This window comes from Xiphophorus maculatus, chromosome 21 (assembly GCF_002775205.1).
Source record: "Xiphophorus maculatus strain JP 163 A chromosome 21, X_maculatus-5.0-male, whole genome shotgun sequence".
NCBI classification, from domain to species: domain Eukaryota; kingdom Metazoa; phylum Chordata; class Actinopteri; order Cyprinodontiformes; family Poeciliidae; genus Xiphophorus; species Xiphophorus maculatus.
In genome coordinates, this window is record NC_036463.1 from 20,337,640 (window position 1) to 20,357,735 (window position 20,096).

The following is a 20,096-nucleotide window of genomic DNA, read 5'->3' on the forward strand; positions in this document are numbered from 1 at the left end:
TGAAGCTTCACTGCTGCACCTGGTTCAGCTCATTGTTCCAACATTTACTGCCAACACTCGTCTTCCAACCACAAACCCAGAAGGAGGAACCACTAAATTCGGCACATCATAGTGAAGCTCTTTGGAGAGCCCAGCAGCAGCTGCTGCTGCTCCAGGCAGGTGCTACCAGTTCCATCATCTGGACAGGTTTAAAAGACACAGAGAGAGGTGCAGGAGGTGAGAGCGTTTAATGGGACTGATTGATGCGAGTTCTGCACCGTCTGTCCCTCTGAGAGCTAAATGAAGGACCGCATGTTTCTCCTGGATCATGGAAGACTGAGGCCCATCCATCTGGAGCTTCTGGACTCCCAGAGGTCACACATCTAGAAGTGTTTGAGGAGTTTCATTAAAACAGTTTCTACAGAGCCAAGTCTGACAGCAGCAGAGTGTGAGGTGAGCAGTGATTTCACTGATTACCATCAGGCTCTTTACTCACCCACTAGGACCACCAGCCTGTGTTTAGCTCCACTCTGCCTGCAGTAGGGGGTGACCTCCTCGTAGGTGGGGACGTCGGCCATGTCATACATTTGGCTCTTCTTGGACTCGTACATGGACTTGTTGGTCTTCCTGTCTCTCCTGCTGAGACGGAAACTTCTCCTGAAGCCGGCTGGAGGTCAGGATCAAACCACAGACAGAAGGAACGCCATCATTACAATGCCTTGCAAAAGTTATAAAATTTTCCCCATTTTGGGATGCACAACAACTGAGTACTTGCTGTGAGGCTACATTCTCACAGCAAGCAAATCCAAAGTATGTTCAGCGTTTCACAGAAGTCTGAATCCGCCCAATTTTGATCTTTTCACCCAAAAGAAAAAAATAATAATCTGATTTGTGCCGCTTCCTTATATGGTACTAATTTGAATATGTATCTGATTGTTTTCAAAGAGACCATCTTCAGTCTGAAGCATCATGTAGGATTTTATCAGACTTTTATGTTATTGATAAGAGACATGCATATTAATTCTGCACCAGAAAAAGACAGATTTAGTAAATCTGAACATAAAGAAAGGTTGAACCCACCACTCTTTCCTCCGACTATGCATCCAAACACATGGTCAAAGCTCCACAGAAGCATCATTTGTTCCAGTTTATCATGAAATAATGAGTATTTTTCTCAGCAAATTTTCTTTTGAAAAGGAAGACTGTTAAAAAGCACTTGATGGATTTCGTAATTTGTTTTAAGTATAACGCTGCTAATGAAAACTACTTTATTGAAGTTGAGTAAGCTAGCATAGTAACACCACACATATAATTACAGTATATTTACACCACTTTCTTTGACCTGTCATATATACTGTATATAATCACACTAAAATGCATCTAGGTTTAGTAATTGTAGCATAACAAAATGAAAACTTTTGTAAACTCCAGTGCAGCTGTCAGACCAGCTGATCCTCTGCAGGTGTGAGCTTCACATTCTGTGTGTGTTTCTGCATCCACACAGCTCCATGTCCAGGAGCTCAGGTTATTCTGATGGCAGCCATCTTTACTGGAGGTGAAGGAATTGCAGCACAACCGTCAGCCAAACACTTAGCTTGGAGATCACTCTCGTGCGCTTCACATTTTCCACTTTTGGGATTTTTATTGTTCCTTTATATGCATAGAGTGAATTTCTTAGTCTCTTGTATCTAAAGTGACACAAAGCAAAGACTTCTTAATAGTCTGATTCATTGTGCAAACGCTGATCTCATAATGATTTAAAGTATTAAAAGCAGACATTCGTATTTATTAGATGTTGCTGAAACCTGAAAAGTTATAAATCTCTCTGCCTGCCTGCTGCCTTTAACTGAGACTTTATTTCACTTTTATGATTTCATTATAATTTAATCAGTAATAAATAAAAAGTCAGATACATGATGCAGAACGAATGAAGCAAAATGAAATGATGAAGTGAGAGGCTAAATAACAGCTGGCCTCATACTTTCCACAACATCCTCAGACAGCTGTGTTTCTCTGCCGACAAACATCTCAGTCACATTTTTCTCTGCTTGTTCTTTTCCAAACAGTCCCTTAATAAGAGACGGACCTGCCGACCAACGCTGAGCTCCAGATGAAACATGCTGTAAGTCACAGCAGCACAGCAACACTGCTTTTGGAGAAGCTCGTGTGTATAAGAAGCAGTGAAGGCACGCGGCCTGGATATAGTCTTACACTGAGCTGAGGCAGACTTTGTTCCACTCTGGCCAAGCTGTGGCTTTCATGGTCTGTGCCATCTCTCCTGTGAGTAATCTACTCATTCAGCACCAGAGCTCCTCTGAGCCCAGTTTCCAGTCTGATAATGTCTCACAGCCATGTAGGAAATTTAGCAAGTGTGTAAGGAAAGCAGCCGGCGGCCTCTGTAAGCTGAAGCTACAAACTACCCGCTCAGACTCCAACGTACTGAAAGCCACTACAAGCCTGGACCTGGAAAACAAACGTCTACAACTGTGAAGCAGAGAGAGAAAAGTTGATCTGAAGAGAAACCGTCACAAAGCCTGACAACAGAGAGCAGCATCAGGTCTTCCGGACGTCACTTGGAGGCCATCAGGAAATGACAAGCAGCCGTTTTCCCTCCAATCACAACTCATTTCACTCAAAGAGTGTTGAGGGTAAAATGAAGGTGAGACAAAGGGGAAAAAGCTCCCAGTGAAACCAGCTGATGTAGTGAGGGACCCTCCATCAGGGGCCCGGGGCCTAACTGTGGGTTTCAGAACCATCCTGGTTCTCCTCCTCAGACTGAATGGAGACAACATCCATGGAGGTAACCAGACATGGCATTGGGGGATGAAGTGAGCATTATGTTCTCGGCTCAATGCTGCGGTTTGACGCTGTAACACTTCGTCCAGGTGGTGGGCACCAAATGTGGGAAGCATTAGCAGCTCTTCCTGACTTGTTACACATCCAGATTACAGGACTGGTTGGAAGGATGAGGAGGAGGGATGGAGGGCAGCCAGGGAGGAGTGGAGGCTTTCCATTCTGTCAGCCATTATTATTGCAACATGGAAGAAAAGGAAGAGAAGACCTGCAGTTCTTCTAATCTGAGGATAGACAGGAGAACTGCTGTTCTTGAACTTTCTAATATGTGATCTTCTTTGTGTTTCTGTGTAACACAAAATAGTAGAAAGTAGAGAAATTATGAACAATCAGCGAAAGTGATGAAACATAAACCCATCCTTAGATGGCACTCTTCAGGCTGTTCTTGGAACCTTGAAGTGTTCTCAGGACAGAGTGAAAATATGGTTTGTACTGCATATCCAGGATCCTATTCTTTAAGTCATGCATATGTCATGCCCCTAAATGAGGCATGAAACAGATGAAGTAAATAGAAAAACTTTGCCTTTCAGATAAAGGCAAAGTTTAAACCATGACCTCCTCCTTGCAGAAGAAGCCTCAGTCCATCTATTCACACCACACCCCACCAGACTACTCATCAAAAGCAAAACCAAATGATACTATAACTTCTCTGCTTGAAGCAAAGACTCATTCTAAATGCAAGTTGAGCAGTCAATCTTTTTCTGGTTAAAGAAAGTGAGAATACTCCGTCCAAGTCAGAATATTCAGATTTTGTACAGGGTTATTTTGGAAAGCTTGAATTGGGTCATTGTCCAACCTTACTAAAAAAGATTTTAAGTTTTTTTTCCCTCAGATTAATATTGACAACGTCCAAAGCTACCAATAAACTCTTGCAGCCAATCTTATACTCAAATCCAGACTGGTTTTACAGACTGGAAAAAATGTATTAGCTCCCCCACCTGATCTAAAGGGTTATACATATGAAAAAACTAATTCTCGTATATTTCCTTCCTGCAGTCATACATACTATTGGTTTAAAGAGTGTGCAGACATTATGTGTTTGTAACAGATGTAACATCGACCTTTCTTTCCACACACAGAAAAAAAGAAGTCATTCTCCAAACATTTCCGGCCCAAACTCTACTGTACGAGTTCTCCAAATGTTCCTCCTACAACTGTAACAACAGACGTCTGCAGAAATGATTATGGTTCTGCACTGAAGTGAAGTTCAGCTTCTGATTTTTGTGAATGCATCCAGCATCTGTTTCCAGGAGCAGCCTACATATCTGGTCTGGTAGCTACTCTGACCTTCTGACAGAGGGAGGTTTAGCTGGGGTTAGACCAAATGATGCTTCACATCTTTAATCAGTTTCTGCAGTGGTCATCCCAGTGTTTAAACTGGGTTATCTGGGGAGAAGAGACTCAGAGAGGATGAGGGAAATGGTCTCCAACCCAACTCTTACAGGCTTACATGGTGGAATAACGTTCCAGATCTGAGGCTGCTAAAAGTCTATTTGCGTCAGAAGCAATCTATGTTTCCCCTCCGTCTCATCCCGCAGCTCTACGGGCTTAGAGACGTCTCCTCTCAGAACGATGCTGGTCGACCCAAAAGCTGCTGCTAGGTTAGCAAAAAACCTAGCAGCAGCTAATACTGAATAAAACTCACACTGACAAAATAAGTGGCTCAGATTGTTGGGGAAACTTTAAAGCCACAGTCAATGATGCCAACACTAAAGAGTCTGGAAACACCAAAAGCAAAGAAATATAAAGTTATATCTACAAAAAAAAAAAAAAAATCCAAGATGGCTGCAGAAAAAACCAGGTTGAATCTGTTTTTCTTTTATTGATGTTGGCTGGTTAATGGTTCAACTGTATTCTGTCATCCACAGTTTCTAAAGTCCAGTGCCTTTATAACACAGAACTCCTTTGTCCTTTTAACTCTGAATCTTCCAGGCATTGATAGAAGCAGGAATAAAAAAGAATGATGATGTCCTGACTGCTATTTATGCACATGTTGTCTGTTGTTGTGGTTTCTCTTTCTGCAGGTTTAGAGGCAGACTTCAAGGATGTTTACTTTCTTTCTTTCTCTCCCTCTTTAATGTTAGGAGGGTTTGATACTACCTCCTTTCCTTTAAAACCCTTCCCCCGCTTTTCTCCCTCCCTTTTCATCTCTGTGTGAATTACATTTGAAATTAACCCAAAGAAATGAAATGTCTCAAGCGGCGTATCATGGCGAAATGCTCCGCTTGTGGAAAGTTAATCTGTTCAGCCTCACCTTGATACAAACAATTTTGAGAGCCACACCGCCGGAGAGGATGAGACAAAAAAAAAAAGGAAGGAAAAAGACTAAAACCTGAGGACAACAACTGCTCGCCTTCCACCACCTCCTTTATTCCGCCGTACAGCTTTAGTAGCATTGGAAAAACATCTTCTAGAGTTTCAAACCTTTGAGAAGGGGCCAATGTTACATCCTACAACCACATCCAACCGACTGAGAAGCCACGCAGCTGTACTCACCCAGAGGACGTGTTATTAGAATGGTTTCTGTTTTTTTCCCCTTCTCTTGAGGTTTTCTCATTTTGGTTAAGTCTCACAGAGAGCTACTGGGTTTCAAGAAAAGCTGTAAACCTACTACAGTGCGGGATGTCATTTGGGCCTTCCAGAGGAAGAAGAGACGATGAGGTCACAGAGCTGGTGTGAAGGGCAGAGTGATAGAACGAATCCCCAGAGAGAGAGAGAGTGGAAAATAAACGGAACATTGAGGCATAGCTGAGACACAGAGGGCGACCCTCTTTAATGTTAGGAGGGTTTGATCCAAATGAAACAATCATTAACATGCATTCATGGGCTTTATTATAAATAAAGAGTCTAAAATAATATAGTGTAAAGAGAGGGGGGAGTTGAGATCAACCAACTTTTGACCCAAACATTTTTTTCAAAAAAACAATATCAGAGAGAAAAACTGCTATTAAGACATTCAGGTAAAGAGATTTACAAACAAGCAGAACCTTACAGAACCTCACAAATCAAATGTTTTGCACCTATATGACCACCTTTCACTCTTCTGTCTGTTTCATGTTGAGTGGGTTAAAGCCCCTGACATTAGACTGTGGTAAGCTTCTTTTTCCTTTCAGATTGTGCTTCTTTGACTGTGAGACCATACTTTTTTTTTAAATAAAAGAAAATCTTTATTTAGATGCATACATAATAATCTTAAACTAAATGAAACTATGTTTCCAGTTTCAAATCTAGTAAGCTTTAGAGATGAATCCATTCTTTTATGTTCTTCCAACGAGAAGGGATGTCCAGGTAGAGGTTGGGTGAACTGAACTGCCCAAAAATCTCTCGCCTAGTTTTGTTTTTGGGACTATTGCTTACTGCATAACATGAAAACGGTTTAAAAAAAAAAAATAGAATAGATTTTTTTTGTGACTATTATTGGACAACTAATTATTCAATACACAAGTGTGATAACAAATAGATTCATTATGGATTCTAAAAGTGAAAAGTGCAAAAACAATCATTCATTTTCAATTATTGCCAATATTACGACTTTTTATACAAATGTACAAATCTCTGAATGCAATTTGTGGCTCCATGATTTAACCCTCAGACTGAAAACAACAATAACATAATATATCTGATAAATAAGTCAGCCATAACAACCAGTAAGTGGAATTTTCTGTTTCCTGTGGAAGACACGTGACATCAAGGAGGTCAAAGTTGATGAATGAAGGGAGAGCTGCTAAAGGAATGGGGAAGGACTTTGTCTAGGCCAGACTTTGTAGCTTTCACAGTTATTACAACAGTGAAACAATCACACCAACAGAGGAGAGGATAAGCTAGAAAACAGCATAATGAGAATCTCTCACCTACTTGGAATCCGCTACAATAATCAGCTTCTTCTGGTGATGGGAAGAAAAGGAAAGAAAAATCCAAAAGAGAGGAACAACAACTGATTAAAAAGAGGAATCAATCATGAGAGCAACAGAAACCTACCTTTTTAATCGCAAAGTAAAAAAGGGGAAAATGATGCATTCATTGGAATACATGGTGGACGATATGGGGAGAGTAGCAGGACAAACTGATTAATTTTATTAGATGTGCATTTTGTGATAACCATAGATGTAAAACCAAATATAAATAATGTTACAGCCTCTGTCACTATCTTCAGTCCTGCCCTTTGTCTGATTTAATTTTATATTATCAATAAATCTGTCAATTAGTATCTTTAGACGAGTTAGAACCAATAGGTTTCAGCAAGGTGCAAAGGTCTTTTTCTGAGTAAGTAGAAGAGGAATGAGCAGGAAACACAAGGATGGGAAGCAGAGACTTGACCTTTCATTTAACACCAAACTGAAAAAGGAGTTGGCAATCGTTAAGGGTTCTTTAGACTCGCGTACAGCAGTACAAGTACATGGGTAAAATATGAGATGGAGAGGGAAAGGTTGTAGTACCTTCAATTTCAGCAGCTTTGAGTGCCAAAAGGTAAAGAAGCAATGTTAGTTGCTTTTAAAAAGTACTAAAGTTTATGAAAAGCCAGTTGAGCAATGGGGTAAGAAAAAAAGAGAAGAAACCTACCAAGCTCTATCTCCACATCATCTTTCAGAGGGAAAAGAAGAAATGGACAAAGAGAATAAATAAGTCATAATGCTGCAAATACAAAACATATGTCGGCCAGGGTTTCACCAAAATACAGCACCTCCCCACACACACACACATGCACACACACACACACAACATGAAGACCCAACTACAACCTGCAGTATACCAGCCAAAGCATGAATGCCATTGGTACTGTTTTCTTGAGTCTTTTAGGTTTGTGTTAATACGGACTCCCTTTAACATGTAATAGAGCATGATGATCATTCAGCTGCAATGACCAATCCATGCTCCACAGCCTTATAGACGCAATCATGTTCAGTTGTCCTTCATTTGCCTTTTGGACACTAAATAAGAAACACTTGCTCTCACTATGGGTAAGGCTGCTGGATGAGGAAGGAAGAGGAACAGATGTGGTTCAGGAAACTACTTCTATCCTCTGATGCTGCTAATGAACTGATAACACTGTTGGAGGTAAAACTGAGGAGGACCCAGAAACCTCCCATTTGTGCACAAAAAGTATAGAAAAGTGTCAATCGACGTCATATTTCATTATGAGCTCAAAATGAACTAAATTGGTTTAACATTTCAAGTCAGTAATGTCTGCCAACCACTTGAGTTGGGGCTATTTTTATCCACTTGTCTACATGCGATGCGTTTGGGTCAGTTACTCACTAATGTGAGAAACTTACTCCATCACTCTGCAATAAACAGCTGAGAACATGCTGCTTAAACTTAACACAACAAGATAAATGCACATAACCATGACAACCAGAGACAGTTTAAAGGCCGGCTGACTTTCGGGAGACAAGTTACGTGTTCATCCACTGTGTTTAGGAACAAGTATTCCCTCTGAGGTAAGGGTGTAGCTGAGCATTTACATGACATGGAGGACTGCAGAGGGATGAAGGTGGCTCTTCAGTTTTGCTGCAATCCAGCGACGTCAGTCACAAACTACAGTTTCTGTAGTAAGTGTGAAGACCTTTGATTCAAGTTTACCTCCAACTCTGCCACCTTCATCGCGCTGAGAACACTGGAAATACTGCTTAACGTAATAATCTAGATTACCTAGATTATCACACTGTCAATATCAAAACTAGAATCTTTTCAATATATTTAAATCTGGATCTAATGCAACTATTTCTCTAGATAATGGATATCTACGGTAGTTCATTACCTAGTGTGACACAATCTGTGAAGCACGGCTGTGGAGTGGCCACTGTGTTTTCACAAGGAGGAAAAACATTCAGATTCAGAAACCTTGGAAAGGAATGTAACATTTATGTGCTGCTAAAATGTCTGTAAATAATTTGGTACTGTTGTATAAAGCGGAGATTAAAATAAAAACAACGAAATCAACATCAAAGACAGACGGACCTTAAAGTGAAATGTTTCACCAGAATTTAAAACCTTTAGATTTCCTCCAGATGCTCCTGAGTTGCATCAACAGCAGGTTAAAGATCTCTAAGCGGCAGCTGGAGCAGGGTCATGTGACTTCTGCTCTGATCTCTGAGGACATTTGGACACATTTTTAGTTTGGACCAAATGTTTCTGCCTATCTAGCTTCACATATTAGAGCTCACATCATTTTCTGATCTCGTGCTCCCCTCCTCCTCCAGCTGGAAAGCTGAACCAGCAGCTAAAGCACATTTGATGAGATGTGATTGTAGAGAGAGAGCTTAAAGAGCAAACAATAAGGACAACAGGAGAACGAGAAAGATATCTTAAATACTTCCCAGAGCTGCCTTATTATTCTGTGCAAGGTTTTCATCTGCTGCCTATCTGACCAGGAATGGTTCACATTGTCTAATGGCCTCCTGGCCTTGTACATGAGCATTCCTGCTCTAAAGAAGCACCATGTGATAACAGAGCAGGATGGAGATCAGGCAGGAATGATCTGACCTCAGTTCATAGAGCTGTTTCTCCTGACGTCCAAGGTGACATTTGAAGAACCAAGACGAACTGCTGAAGCTTAGACAGCTCAGAAAATCAAGTTACCCCATCTTAACAACGGATTAAACAGTTGTTGGAAAAAGTGTGTGGGACTTGTCCCACGTGTGCCCAAACGTCCATTACGCCCACACCCTGTGAAACTGAAACTGTCATGTTCAGGTTTGTTGGGTAAAAAACACAGCAGGTGATGAATGCTTACATGGCCGCCTGCTGAGGGTCCGTTGTAGTGGCAGAGTTGCAGCGGGCTGCCGTAGAGCAAATCTCCTGCCAAATGAAAAACAAGAATAAAGGAGGACATGAGAAAATCAAAGAAAATGTAGAAACACCAATTTTCATGGTCAGTTGGTGAATATTTCATTCTTCTCTGCTGCTAAGTTTCAGAGAAGCAGTTCTACAATGACCAGCAGCTTTATTGTGTCAGGACAAACTTAGAAAAACAGAAAATAATGAAAGGAGAAGTGGAGACACTAGCAAGTTAAGTACCCAAAAACTACTTTACCCTTCGATCAGGAGTGAAAGAAACATTTTCCATTTCAACCCCGAGGACTTGTGAATGACAACAGAAAACCTACCCAGTGTCATGTGTTCCACATCAAGGGAAGGTTTCCGTTGTCTTGCTGCCCAGAATACGTCAGTACCGTCGCTATCATTACTGTCATTACTTATTACAGACCCGGCTATGTGAAAATCCAGCTTATGTTTGGCAGTCCAAAGCCAGCAGAAGGAAGAAAACGAGGCGGAAACATCAGGGAGTCACAGATGGAGGTTGTTTCTCACCTTTCCTGGAACTGTTTGGACGGGATCAGACCGGCACGGGGATTAGCATCCCCATCATGCTTTGCCTGCCACCAAGTTGCATCTTCTTGGCTCATTATTTCAAGGATGGAGCCTTTCTTGAAGCCCAGACCAGCCTCTTTACACGGAATGGCACTGTCTTTACTGGGATCATAGTCGAACAGCGCTCGCAGAAACACCTGGACAAACCAGCAATAGGGAGGACAAAAGAGACGAGCAGGAAAAAACAACTTGGTTATCGAGGCAGAGTCTGGAGGGCCTTAATGAAAGTAGGGCTGAAACTAACAATTAAATTAGCAATCAATTAGTCGATAGATCAATTAATTATTCAGATGAGATATAGTCAGAATAATCGATAGATTATAAAATGGCATTTTACATACTTTTAATTTCTATACAATATTAGAAACACATTAAAATATAGAGTTAAGAAAATAATTAAATTCAATTTTTAAATAAGAAAAACATTTAACATTTAGCAATTACTAATAAAGCATTAGTAATTACTAATGCTTTACTAATTACTAAAGCATTAGTAAAGCATCCTTTACTAATGCTTTAGTAAAGGAATTTACTAAAGCATTCCTTTAGTAAAGTTGAACAAGGTGAAGCTAAAATGATGCCACTCCAGGAATTTTGGTTAAAACATATTTACAGACAATGGTGGTATTATCTCAAATGCAAAAAGTCTATATTTTCTGTATAATTTTGGCTTGCTACTCTGAATATGTTGGGGTTTGTTTTTCAGAAATGTGCCTTTTTTGAGTCCATTTAAAGATTAATTGATTACTAAATTAGCTGACGATTATTTCAATAATCAATTAATCATGATTAGTCACGATTAATTGTGACTAATTATGATCAATCATGATTAAGCCCCTCATGAAAGCACAGGGTGATTACTCAATTTTTTCCCCAGGTGTCCTGCCCTGCTTTTTTTTTTTTTCTTCTTTCCCCAGGAATGCCATGTGCAGAACCTGGCCGTCAACTCATGTACAACACAATATTGCTCTACACAAGGGGGATTCCAAGAAAGTCACCATGTTGGCCAATTAATGCTTTTCCATCAAAGTAGCCAGGCGTTTCACATGGGAGGCAAGAGGTTTTTGTTGAGGGGTCATCTGGAAGTGTGTAGTTGTTAAGACTGTCAAGAAGGGTAGAAGCTGCACAACAATGCTCAGCACCGACAAAAAGGTTTGTTGTTACCCCATGCAGTAGGATCTCAAGAATCCTCCCAGGACAGCCTGAGCCCATGTGCAAAAAGAGGGATTCAAACTTGGATTTACGGATAAATATATTCCTCATTGGGGGTGGGGGGAGGTGACACAGGACAGAGGGTGGAAGGAGTAGTGACCCCTTGTATTTTTCTCCATACTTATCAGGTCAAACCACATAGTGCAATACGATATCACTGGTCAATCTATCCACCAAATTCTTATATTTTTTGTGTTGTATTTATATTTACTTATATTCTTATATTCTATATTCTTATTCCTTGTTTCTTGCATAATTTAAGGTTTTGGTTACTCACATTTGGTGTGTACCTTAGTATTTAATTTGTATTTTGTATTCTTTTGCACTTTTGCTTACTGTGTTTTATCTTTGTTTTTTGCCTGGGAGCTGCTGGTAACTTCAATTTCCTGAGGGAGTCTTCCCAAGGGATCAATAAAGTACAAGTCTAAGTCTAAGTCTAATAAAATACTGACCTTTGGCTCTCTGATAGGTGCGTCTTCCTTCGAACCAGGGACAACTTTAAAAGTGATGGCTCCCTGTGACTGGGCCTGGCGGGAAAAGTATATATATATATAAAAAAAAACACCTTAAGAGTTTTGTTTCTTTGCTGAAGTATTTCATTTTCTGTTGGGATTAATAAGATTAAGAATTGTTTTGACATGACAAACTCTCTCTTTTGTAAGAGAAAGAGAAGTTGAAACACGATAAACATTTGAATATTTAAAAAAAAAAAAGACACCAGCCATACCAGGATACGAATGATGTCCTCTGGGTTCTTGTCGTCCACAGGGATCCCGTTGACCTCCTTCAGTTCGTCTCCAGAATGAATCAGCCCTGACATATAAAAACACCAGAATTAAATCTCTATGATCATCCTGATATTGATTATTCTAATCTTCCAACTCAAGTGAGCTACTGTGTGAAAGTGCAGCGTGTTCGGAGCCGGAGGTTGTGTACAGAACGGCAGATTAATGTTTACAGTGACGTGATCAGTGGGCCTGGAAAAGAGTCATGAAGTTATTGAGGACATGTGTGGAAATTTGCTTTTGGCTCGACTCTGGCAGAGCCGACACACACAGGCTGGATGCAGTGAACACACACACACACACACACAAATGTGGACAAGCAGCAGAGCTCTGTCGTCTGTGTTCACTTTTAAAGAGTGGATTGATTTAATCTACGGCACAAACACATCGTTTCTCTGCTGCACAGTCAGGATCTGTCACACCTCTGAACTGCTGACAGACAAACATGTAGAAAGAGCAAGAAGGAGAAGAAGAGAAGATGGAACTGACCGCTTCTGTCTGCTGCTCCTCCTCTCATGATCCGGGCCACAATGATGGCTCCTGTTCTGTCGTCACGTCTTATTGTTGCTCCCTGTAGAGGAAACAGAGGCTGCAAACATCAGTCACATCAAACTGAGTTTATATTTATTTTATACATTTTTTTTGATGGGAACAGACACACAATAACAGACAAATATAATGAAGCAGCAGTTCCATGCCTGTATCACGATGCTTATAGTGAGATAATTTCTAGCAACCGTCCCAAAATAGGCTTTTACAAACAGTATATCTAAGATACTGACAGGAAGGTGAGTGGTAATAAAAAATGAAATAATTATAAATGATGTCAATATCATCCTACTGTTGGGCTGTTGGCTAATTTGTCACTGAAAGTTGAGCTGAAAATGACACAGCAACTCAATTGTTTTTTTCAATTGAATTGTACAGGATAAATTTCAATTCCTGTGTTAAGAAAAAAAAAGCACTGGTCACTAAGGAGAAACAGGGACACTAGAACCTCTGCAGCTCAGCCACGGCCTCAACTAAAACCACTTTACTGTTCTTGACCTGCCAGAGAAAACAAACAAAGCTCCATTTTAAACTCACAGCCGCCTGGCCGGAACAACCACTCCAAACATCGGCCATGAACCCAACCGAACACTGGAGCATCTGACAAACATCGTTCTCCTCTAGATTGACAGCGACAAGGAAAAACAAATAGGAACGGCCGAGGCAGAGAGACGCACATATTTAGACATGATGTCAATTAAAGCACAAGTGGAACAACGACAATGACCTCCTGCTGAGCTCTAAACACTGATGTAGAGGAAACACAAGATGGTGACCTTCACAGCAGATCTGAAATACCAGGAGGAACCAAATACAAAGTGGGAAACCTGGACATAAAAATACAATTACCTCCAGTCATATCTGCTGTTGGACTGTTTGATAAATCTTTTATAGTACGTAAAGTTGCCTAATGATTTTCTGGATGCTGTAACAGAGTGCCCCCTGCTGGGAGACCCTTCACCCAGCAGCCCATCAGGTGGGATTGTGATCAATAAAAGCTTCTCCTGCTACTCTACTCTTCTCCCTGTCAGCATCCAGACTGGTTCTGGTTTCCTTTTTGTTTCCTTAACCCCCGTCTGGACCTCCCCTTCATCATTAACAAGTCAACTGAAGACTTGTTCTGATAATTATGAGGAACAGGAGCGATACCAGGAGAAGCTGCCATCTGATTCACCGCAGACGACTCTCTGACAGGAAGGTGCACCTTCATTTATCTTCCTCCTCTGAATCTTTACACCTTAATGTTGGAACTGGTCATTATCCAGGTCTTATGACACAACACTTACAGACCACCTCAGTGCTTCAGACAGGTGGGGGTGTTGGGGTGTGTGAATTTCATCAAGCGTGTGTCTCCGTCTCCATGCTGCTGCCATGACTCAGTGTGTGAAGAGCTCAGTGATTCATGCAAGATGAGTGGAAATGCCATCTCCCTGCTAGAAGCTGGACAGAGCCACAGGTTTTCTCTCTGCATGTCTGTGTGAGCTGGATGAGCTCATATAAAGAGTTCATCCAGCAAGAGGATGTCATCGAAACGGGTCTGCCTGTGGATGTTTGTTTTTTGAAATACTACATTTCAAAAAACAAACATCCACAGGCTCGCAATTGAAATACTATAAACCTCAATTCTTTGTAAATACATTTACCTAATGGAGACACTCCAATTAAAAAAAACAACAAAAAAAAAAAAAATTTTTGATAAGTAATAATGAGGTGGAATTTTTTTTGGCCGTATGGAAATTGTTTTATTTCACAAAATTGCAATGGAAACACTTTCTTCGCATCACATGGTCAATGACTGTATGTTAATACTGGCAGAAACGACAAGACAACTGGACGTAGTTGGAGGATGATGGCGCAACATGATTTTTAATGACCTATAGCGTGAACAAACTTATTTGCATGTAATTTTAACTGCGTTTCTTATTTAATGGAAATACCGCAATTGCAAAATTGTGTTTTCTCAACATCAATGGAATACTGACAAAGTTTTGTGCACAATTTTAACACTGAGGCTGAGAAAAATGACAGTCAACATCAGCAGAGCTCTCCATCTTCTTCTGTGGTATCCTCACCCCCACAGATACTGTGAGCAATCCATCAAGTGGAAGACATGTTGCTTTTAAAGCTCGTGGGTCGGTCTGTAAAACACTAACATGTGTGCTGTCTGCTTGAGTCTCATTAGCTGCTTCATTTATTTCCAGTCTGAGTCATTCCTTTTCTTTCAACATTCAGATGGAAACGGACAACAAAGAATTCTCCTTTTCTAAACATGGACATCCATCAGGTCTCTTCCTGGACAACGTTTCAATCAGGAGCTTCTCTCAAGATCAGCAGACAAACTGGGACGCCACTTCGTTTCTAAGCCTTCCTTTGTCTCCACATCAGCCCACACTGAGCTCAGAATAATGAGGGTGGCTTTTAGGCTGAAGAGAGGAAGACGATGACTGAGACTAGAGCAGATCTCCAGATGAACTGGAACCAGAGCAGCTCTGATCCGACTGTCCTGAAAGTGTCAGCAATGGAAAACTGTGGAGTGCTAGCAGTTCATTCCCATCACTGTCATTCATAGAAAACCAAACTGGACAGATCCCAGCTCTGAACCTTCTCATCAAAATGATCAGGTCATTATTAAACACAGAGAATCCACAGACATCCATCCTGCAGCTGGAGCTCAGACAGTAATAATGTTCAACATGTCATCTGCGTTCATAGATGCAGTCGCTGCTCCGGCTCTGAAAGTCTTCCAGTTGTGGTCCCATAATGAGAAGTCCAGCTGATCCCATGGTTCCCAGTGGCTAAGGTGGCTGATGGCCGGGCCTTGAAGCTGCACAGATTGATTGGTGCTAGCTGATGCCAGGCAGGACGATGTGTCTGCTGGATGCCACCGAACCTGCAGTTTCCTGTTTCCACTGACTGGGAGCCAGTGACTCTCAGCTATAATAGGAAAACCCAACATGTTTGTTCAGCAAACAGAGCAGACAGAGTCAGACATTAATGCTGTCATATTCTTGGCTGCTAAGGATGTTGAACAACCTCAGATGTTGATCTGATCTGATAAAGGAAGAGATGGACTGAGTTCGTTTTACACCAAAACTTGATATTTTGTAGCTAAACAAACATTATAGTTCAGCTGCAGCCGCTGGTTTGATCAGATCCACCATCTTAGAACACTGAAATATAAAATGAGCAGAATGAGTAAAGGTTAAACTGAACCGAGGAAGATGGTGTGTCAGTGAGAGGATGACTGAAGATGAACTGAGCAGGAAGTAAATGAAGCAACAGGAGCCTCCACTGACCGAGTGGCTTTGAAACAGCAGACAGTCATGTAGAGAAGGAAGGCGGACGCAGCGGGGCACACACAGCCAGAAGCTCCAAGTCTGCTTTCTTCATCCGAGTCCCAGAACTTTCAGTGGATCCAGATGAGAGAAACAGAGTCGGCCACAGCAGCTTGTTGGCCTCTAATGTTCTCACATTGTAGCCATGGTGACCCTCAGCAGCTATGGGGACCCATCTGGAGGCGTCCTCTTTGACTCGGGGACAAATTACACGACTTTCACAGTCTTGACAAGTTGTGAAAAGACGAGGTGGTCCTACTAACAGACCGGTCTTGTTTGACGACCTGGTGGGGTTCTCTTGTCTTATCCCGTTGCTTGAAAACACATTTCTGTTGAAATGTACTTGAGATAAACGCAGCAATTTAGAAAAAACAATTGTTTCTTCATAAAGTGTTGGCATTAAGATGAGGTGATTTTTTTGCCCATATCGAAATAGATTTATTTTGCAAAACTGAAGTAGAAACACTTTTTTTGCATCACACAAGTCACATGATCAAGAACCAAATGTTACTGCTGGTGAAAACCACAAAGAAGAAGACAGGAAATGGTAGGAGGACGATGATGTAGCATGTTTCTTAATGACTTATAACGTGAACAGACTTATTCACAAGTGCATAGACAGAGCAAACCAGATCCTCTCTGATTCTACTCATCCTCTCCATGGTCTGTTCATCCGGTTGGCGTCCGACAGAAGATTCTGTAGCAGCCAGATTCAGAAATAATCATCTTCCACAGGCCATCAGATTGCTCAACATTATTATTTATATATACTTATTTTGCGATTTTGTTATGCTTCTTTTTAAAACAACAGCTGCCAATTAAACTGAATCTTACAACCATGACATGATTATATGAGTTGTTTTACCGAGAAATCGATCAGAAAAGCCGTGAAAATGGTCAGAATCGCCTCTCTGGCTGCAATGCGCGCTCCCAACACAGGGGGAACAGATTTTCACAGAGGAACAGAATTTCGCACAAGACCTCTTCGTTAACCACTAACGCTCCGGCCAACCGGGACCATAGACATAAACTTTACAGGGAAGACAGAGCCACACACCGGGCAGCGTGTTGACATGTAAACCCTGTACATAATTCTGTCCACAAAGCTAAATCATTCTCACCACTCGCTCAACACTCAAATGGCTGCAAACAGACAGGCGACTAGTTATTCCTGCGGTTCACAGAGCTGCGCAATCAGAGCTAACTCGGTTCGTTTTAAACTCTTTCCTTGATATAGAGTTCTCCAAAGAAAAATAACTACCCACACTGGGTTGATGTAAATATCCATACAGGTCAGCCTGTGTCCAGTTTGAGTGAAAGGAGGCGCGAGCGGGATCCGCGTTGAGGTAAACCTAATCAAGCAGCGGCAGCGCGCGAGGCGCCAGCTGTGTGATTGGTCCACTCTCTGGCTTTAAATGCATAAACTATAAAACTTTTAGAAGTAAATCTGATTCCGCGAGTGAAACGCTCAGAACAGAGATGCTTGAAATCCGACTTAAAGATTTATCCCCCCCCCCAAAAAAAGTAAGCGATTCCCCCCAATTATTAATTTTTCTAAAAATAAAAACAAGTCTTAGGCCATAATGTTCTTTGAAGGTATGCACATGATCACAAAGTAAATGTAGGCATGACTGGAGGGACTGTAGAAGGATAATCAGATTAGGGATGGGAATTTATCTAAATGTTTATCATTTGTCGTAATAAATTTCTTAGGACATTGTTGTCATGACAAATGACAGTTAAAGGGGCAGTATTATGTTAAAAAAAAACTTTTTGAGCTTTACATCATGTTATGCTGTCATTCCCTCATCAAAAACAAAGCTGGAGTGTTGCATTGATTCTTTTATGCATGTTTGAGAATTTTTTAAATTTCCATAGCAACAATTCAGCTATGCAAAACGCTTGGTTGTACCTAACTCAGAAGAAAAGAAATGGTCCAGCCTTAACTTTACAAGATCACACGTTGGAATTTTTTTTTTTTTTCTGACGTTCTCAGTCCACCGAGACAAAACCCATCAAATCCCTTCCTGGAACAGCAGGAGCTGGATGATGAAGGAGACTGTGGCTTCTCTACATCACATTATGGTTTCAGAAAACCATAATGTTTTTCTGAGACATCATCCCGCTCTGGGAAACCTAGAGCAGGAAGTGTCCTCACCAATGTGTGCAGTGAGACAGAAACCCAGAACTCCTCCAAGCCTCGTTGTTGAGCCCAACAGCTCCAGAGAACATGCAGCAGGCGGAGGCAGGAAAGCCACAACGGCTGAGGTGTGTTCCCACTGTCCTCCCCTTCTTCTAGGGTGTGGTGAGAGGAACGCCGGCCTGGAGCCAAGATGGCGGTCGGAGTGAAAACCACAGAGTGAAAATAGAGGCGGCCGGGTCCAGGACATGTCCGCTGCAGATCAAAGACGGACGGGACCTCAGCACACAACAAAGCTCTGGGAGGACAGATGGACGTCTGAGAGACCAATGAGGACATGTGTGTGTGTAGCTCAGTGTTTATTCTGCTGTAGGACACTGAGGTCAGTCAACACAATAATAGAGACAAAACTGGGACAGTTACAGAAAAAAAGGAGGTATGGCATGCAAGCAAACCCAGTCATTAGAGAAGTCTATTTCTCCAAGTGTCTAAACAGCCAATTAGCTGTTGGGAACGTTTGAAATGGCAACGATACCACAGACACGCACAGTAAGTCGAGGGGTGCAGAGAAAATTAAACAATGAGAGAAAAGAGTGGGAAAATGGTTGTTATGTCTGGGACAATGAGACTCGCATGTTCTAATGATGAGGCACAGGATGAACAAAGGTCAAGCATAGACTGACTAAAAATACTCGTCGCCAACAGAAGGGCAGCCGTGGTTAGTTTACTGTGCTACAACTCCAAGGCTGTGGGTTGAACAGCTACAGGCTACTAACTTAAAACATGTCTGGCACTGGCCTGATATGTGGTCTGAATCCCTCATTGAGCCAACTGGATTTCTAGAGATTTGATGAAAATGCAAATTTCATCCAAACTTTTATAATGCCAGCCAGTCTTACCATTTTTGAGGAAGAGTGCTCTCAAAAATCAGACTTATCTGGATCTATTTATCCATTAGTGGTCATCTCCAGCAGCCATTTGGCAAGAGGCAGTGTACTCCAAGAGCTGGTTGCCAATCCATGACACTTTAGAGTGTTTTTAGAGCTGATAGTCCGGTAGACTTGGTTAGGGTTATTGAGGACCAAAAATGAGGTTTGTTACATTAACTGGTGTGGTTCACTTTCACACTGCACAGCATCTAACAAATCAAACTCTGAAAAACCTGCTCCCCTCTTCACCTGTAGTGTGCTGCACCAAGAACAGCTGAAAGAAATGACACAAAAAGACACAGAGCACAACTTCCTTCACAAAATATAAACAAAAATTAAGTGGCATCAGATTTTAGTTATTACAGGATTTCTTTGACAAAAGACCACAAGCTATTTCTCCCACTTGTGTATCACTTGATTGTATTTACCCAGAATACCCTTCGCTGTGGACCATTTCCTCCTTCAACTGAACCGAGACTTAGGTTTTCAGGCGGACCAGATTGTGCTTTTCAGATTAGTATCGGAGTTCAGTAGCACATTGAAACCTCCCAAAATGAACCGGGCTTTCTAGGGAAGCAGTTTGAGCAAAGCAAACTAAACCAGGCTTATGTGGATGCACTCTTAGAAAAACCAGCTAAAATCAACATCCCGGTGTCCTCTTGTCTGACACTTTATGAAAGGTGCTCTATATTAACAAATCTCTTATCTAAGCACTTTTGATACACTACCACACACCATTTGAACAGTTCTATTAAGTAGAATAAGTTGATTCAATTAAGATGAGAATCAAGGAAATATATCCAGATATTTATCTTGGGAAAATACACATACAGGTAAGCACGTGTCCAAATCAGTTCCTCGCTCATTGGCATCATCTTGACCTATAGAAGCAGAGGTCTCCGGACACCATATGGTCCCTGTGCTCACTATGCTAGAGGCTAAG

The 20,096-nt window shown here is 41.4% G+C and overlaps 1 protein-coding gene across 7 annotated transcripts in view; it reads right to left on the minus strand.

Annotated features, from left to right (window-relative positions):
- Positions 1-20,096, minus strand: part of mpp7 (membrane palmitoylated protein 7) — an 84,574-nt gene that overhangs the window by 11,303 nt on the left and 53,175 nt on the right. For 3 of the 7 annotated variants that reach the window (XM_023326346.1, XM_023326344.1, XM_023326345.1), the window contains exons 7-15: positions 12,690-12,771; positions 12,143-12,228; positions 11,868-11,942; positions 10,144-10,340; positions 9,566-9,630; positions 7,393-7,413; positions 7,269-7,283; positions 6,684-6,716; positions 476-646 (exon numbers count right to left, since the gene is read on the minus strand). In XM_023326346.1, the coding sequence (XP_023182114.1) occupies positions 476-646; positions 6,684-6,716; positions 7,269-7,283; positions 7,393-7,413; positions 9,566-9,630; positions 10,144-10,340; positions 11,868-11,942; positions 12,143-12,228; positions 12,690-12,771 (745 nt within the window). The remainder of the gene's footprint in view (positions 1-475; positions 647-6,683; positions 6,717-7,268; positions 7,284-7,392; positions 7,414-9,565; positions 9,631-10,143; positions 10,341-11,867; positions 11,943-12,142; positions 12,229-12,689; positions 12,772-20,096) is intronic. The other 4 variants (XM_023326351.1, XM_023326349.1, XM_023326348.1 and 1 more) reach the window with 3 other exon arrangements.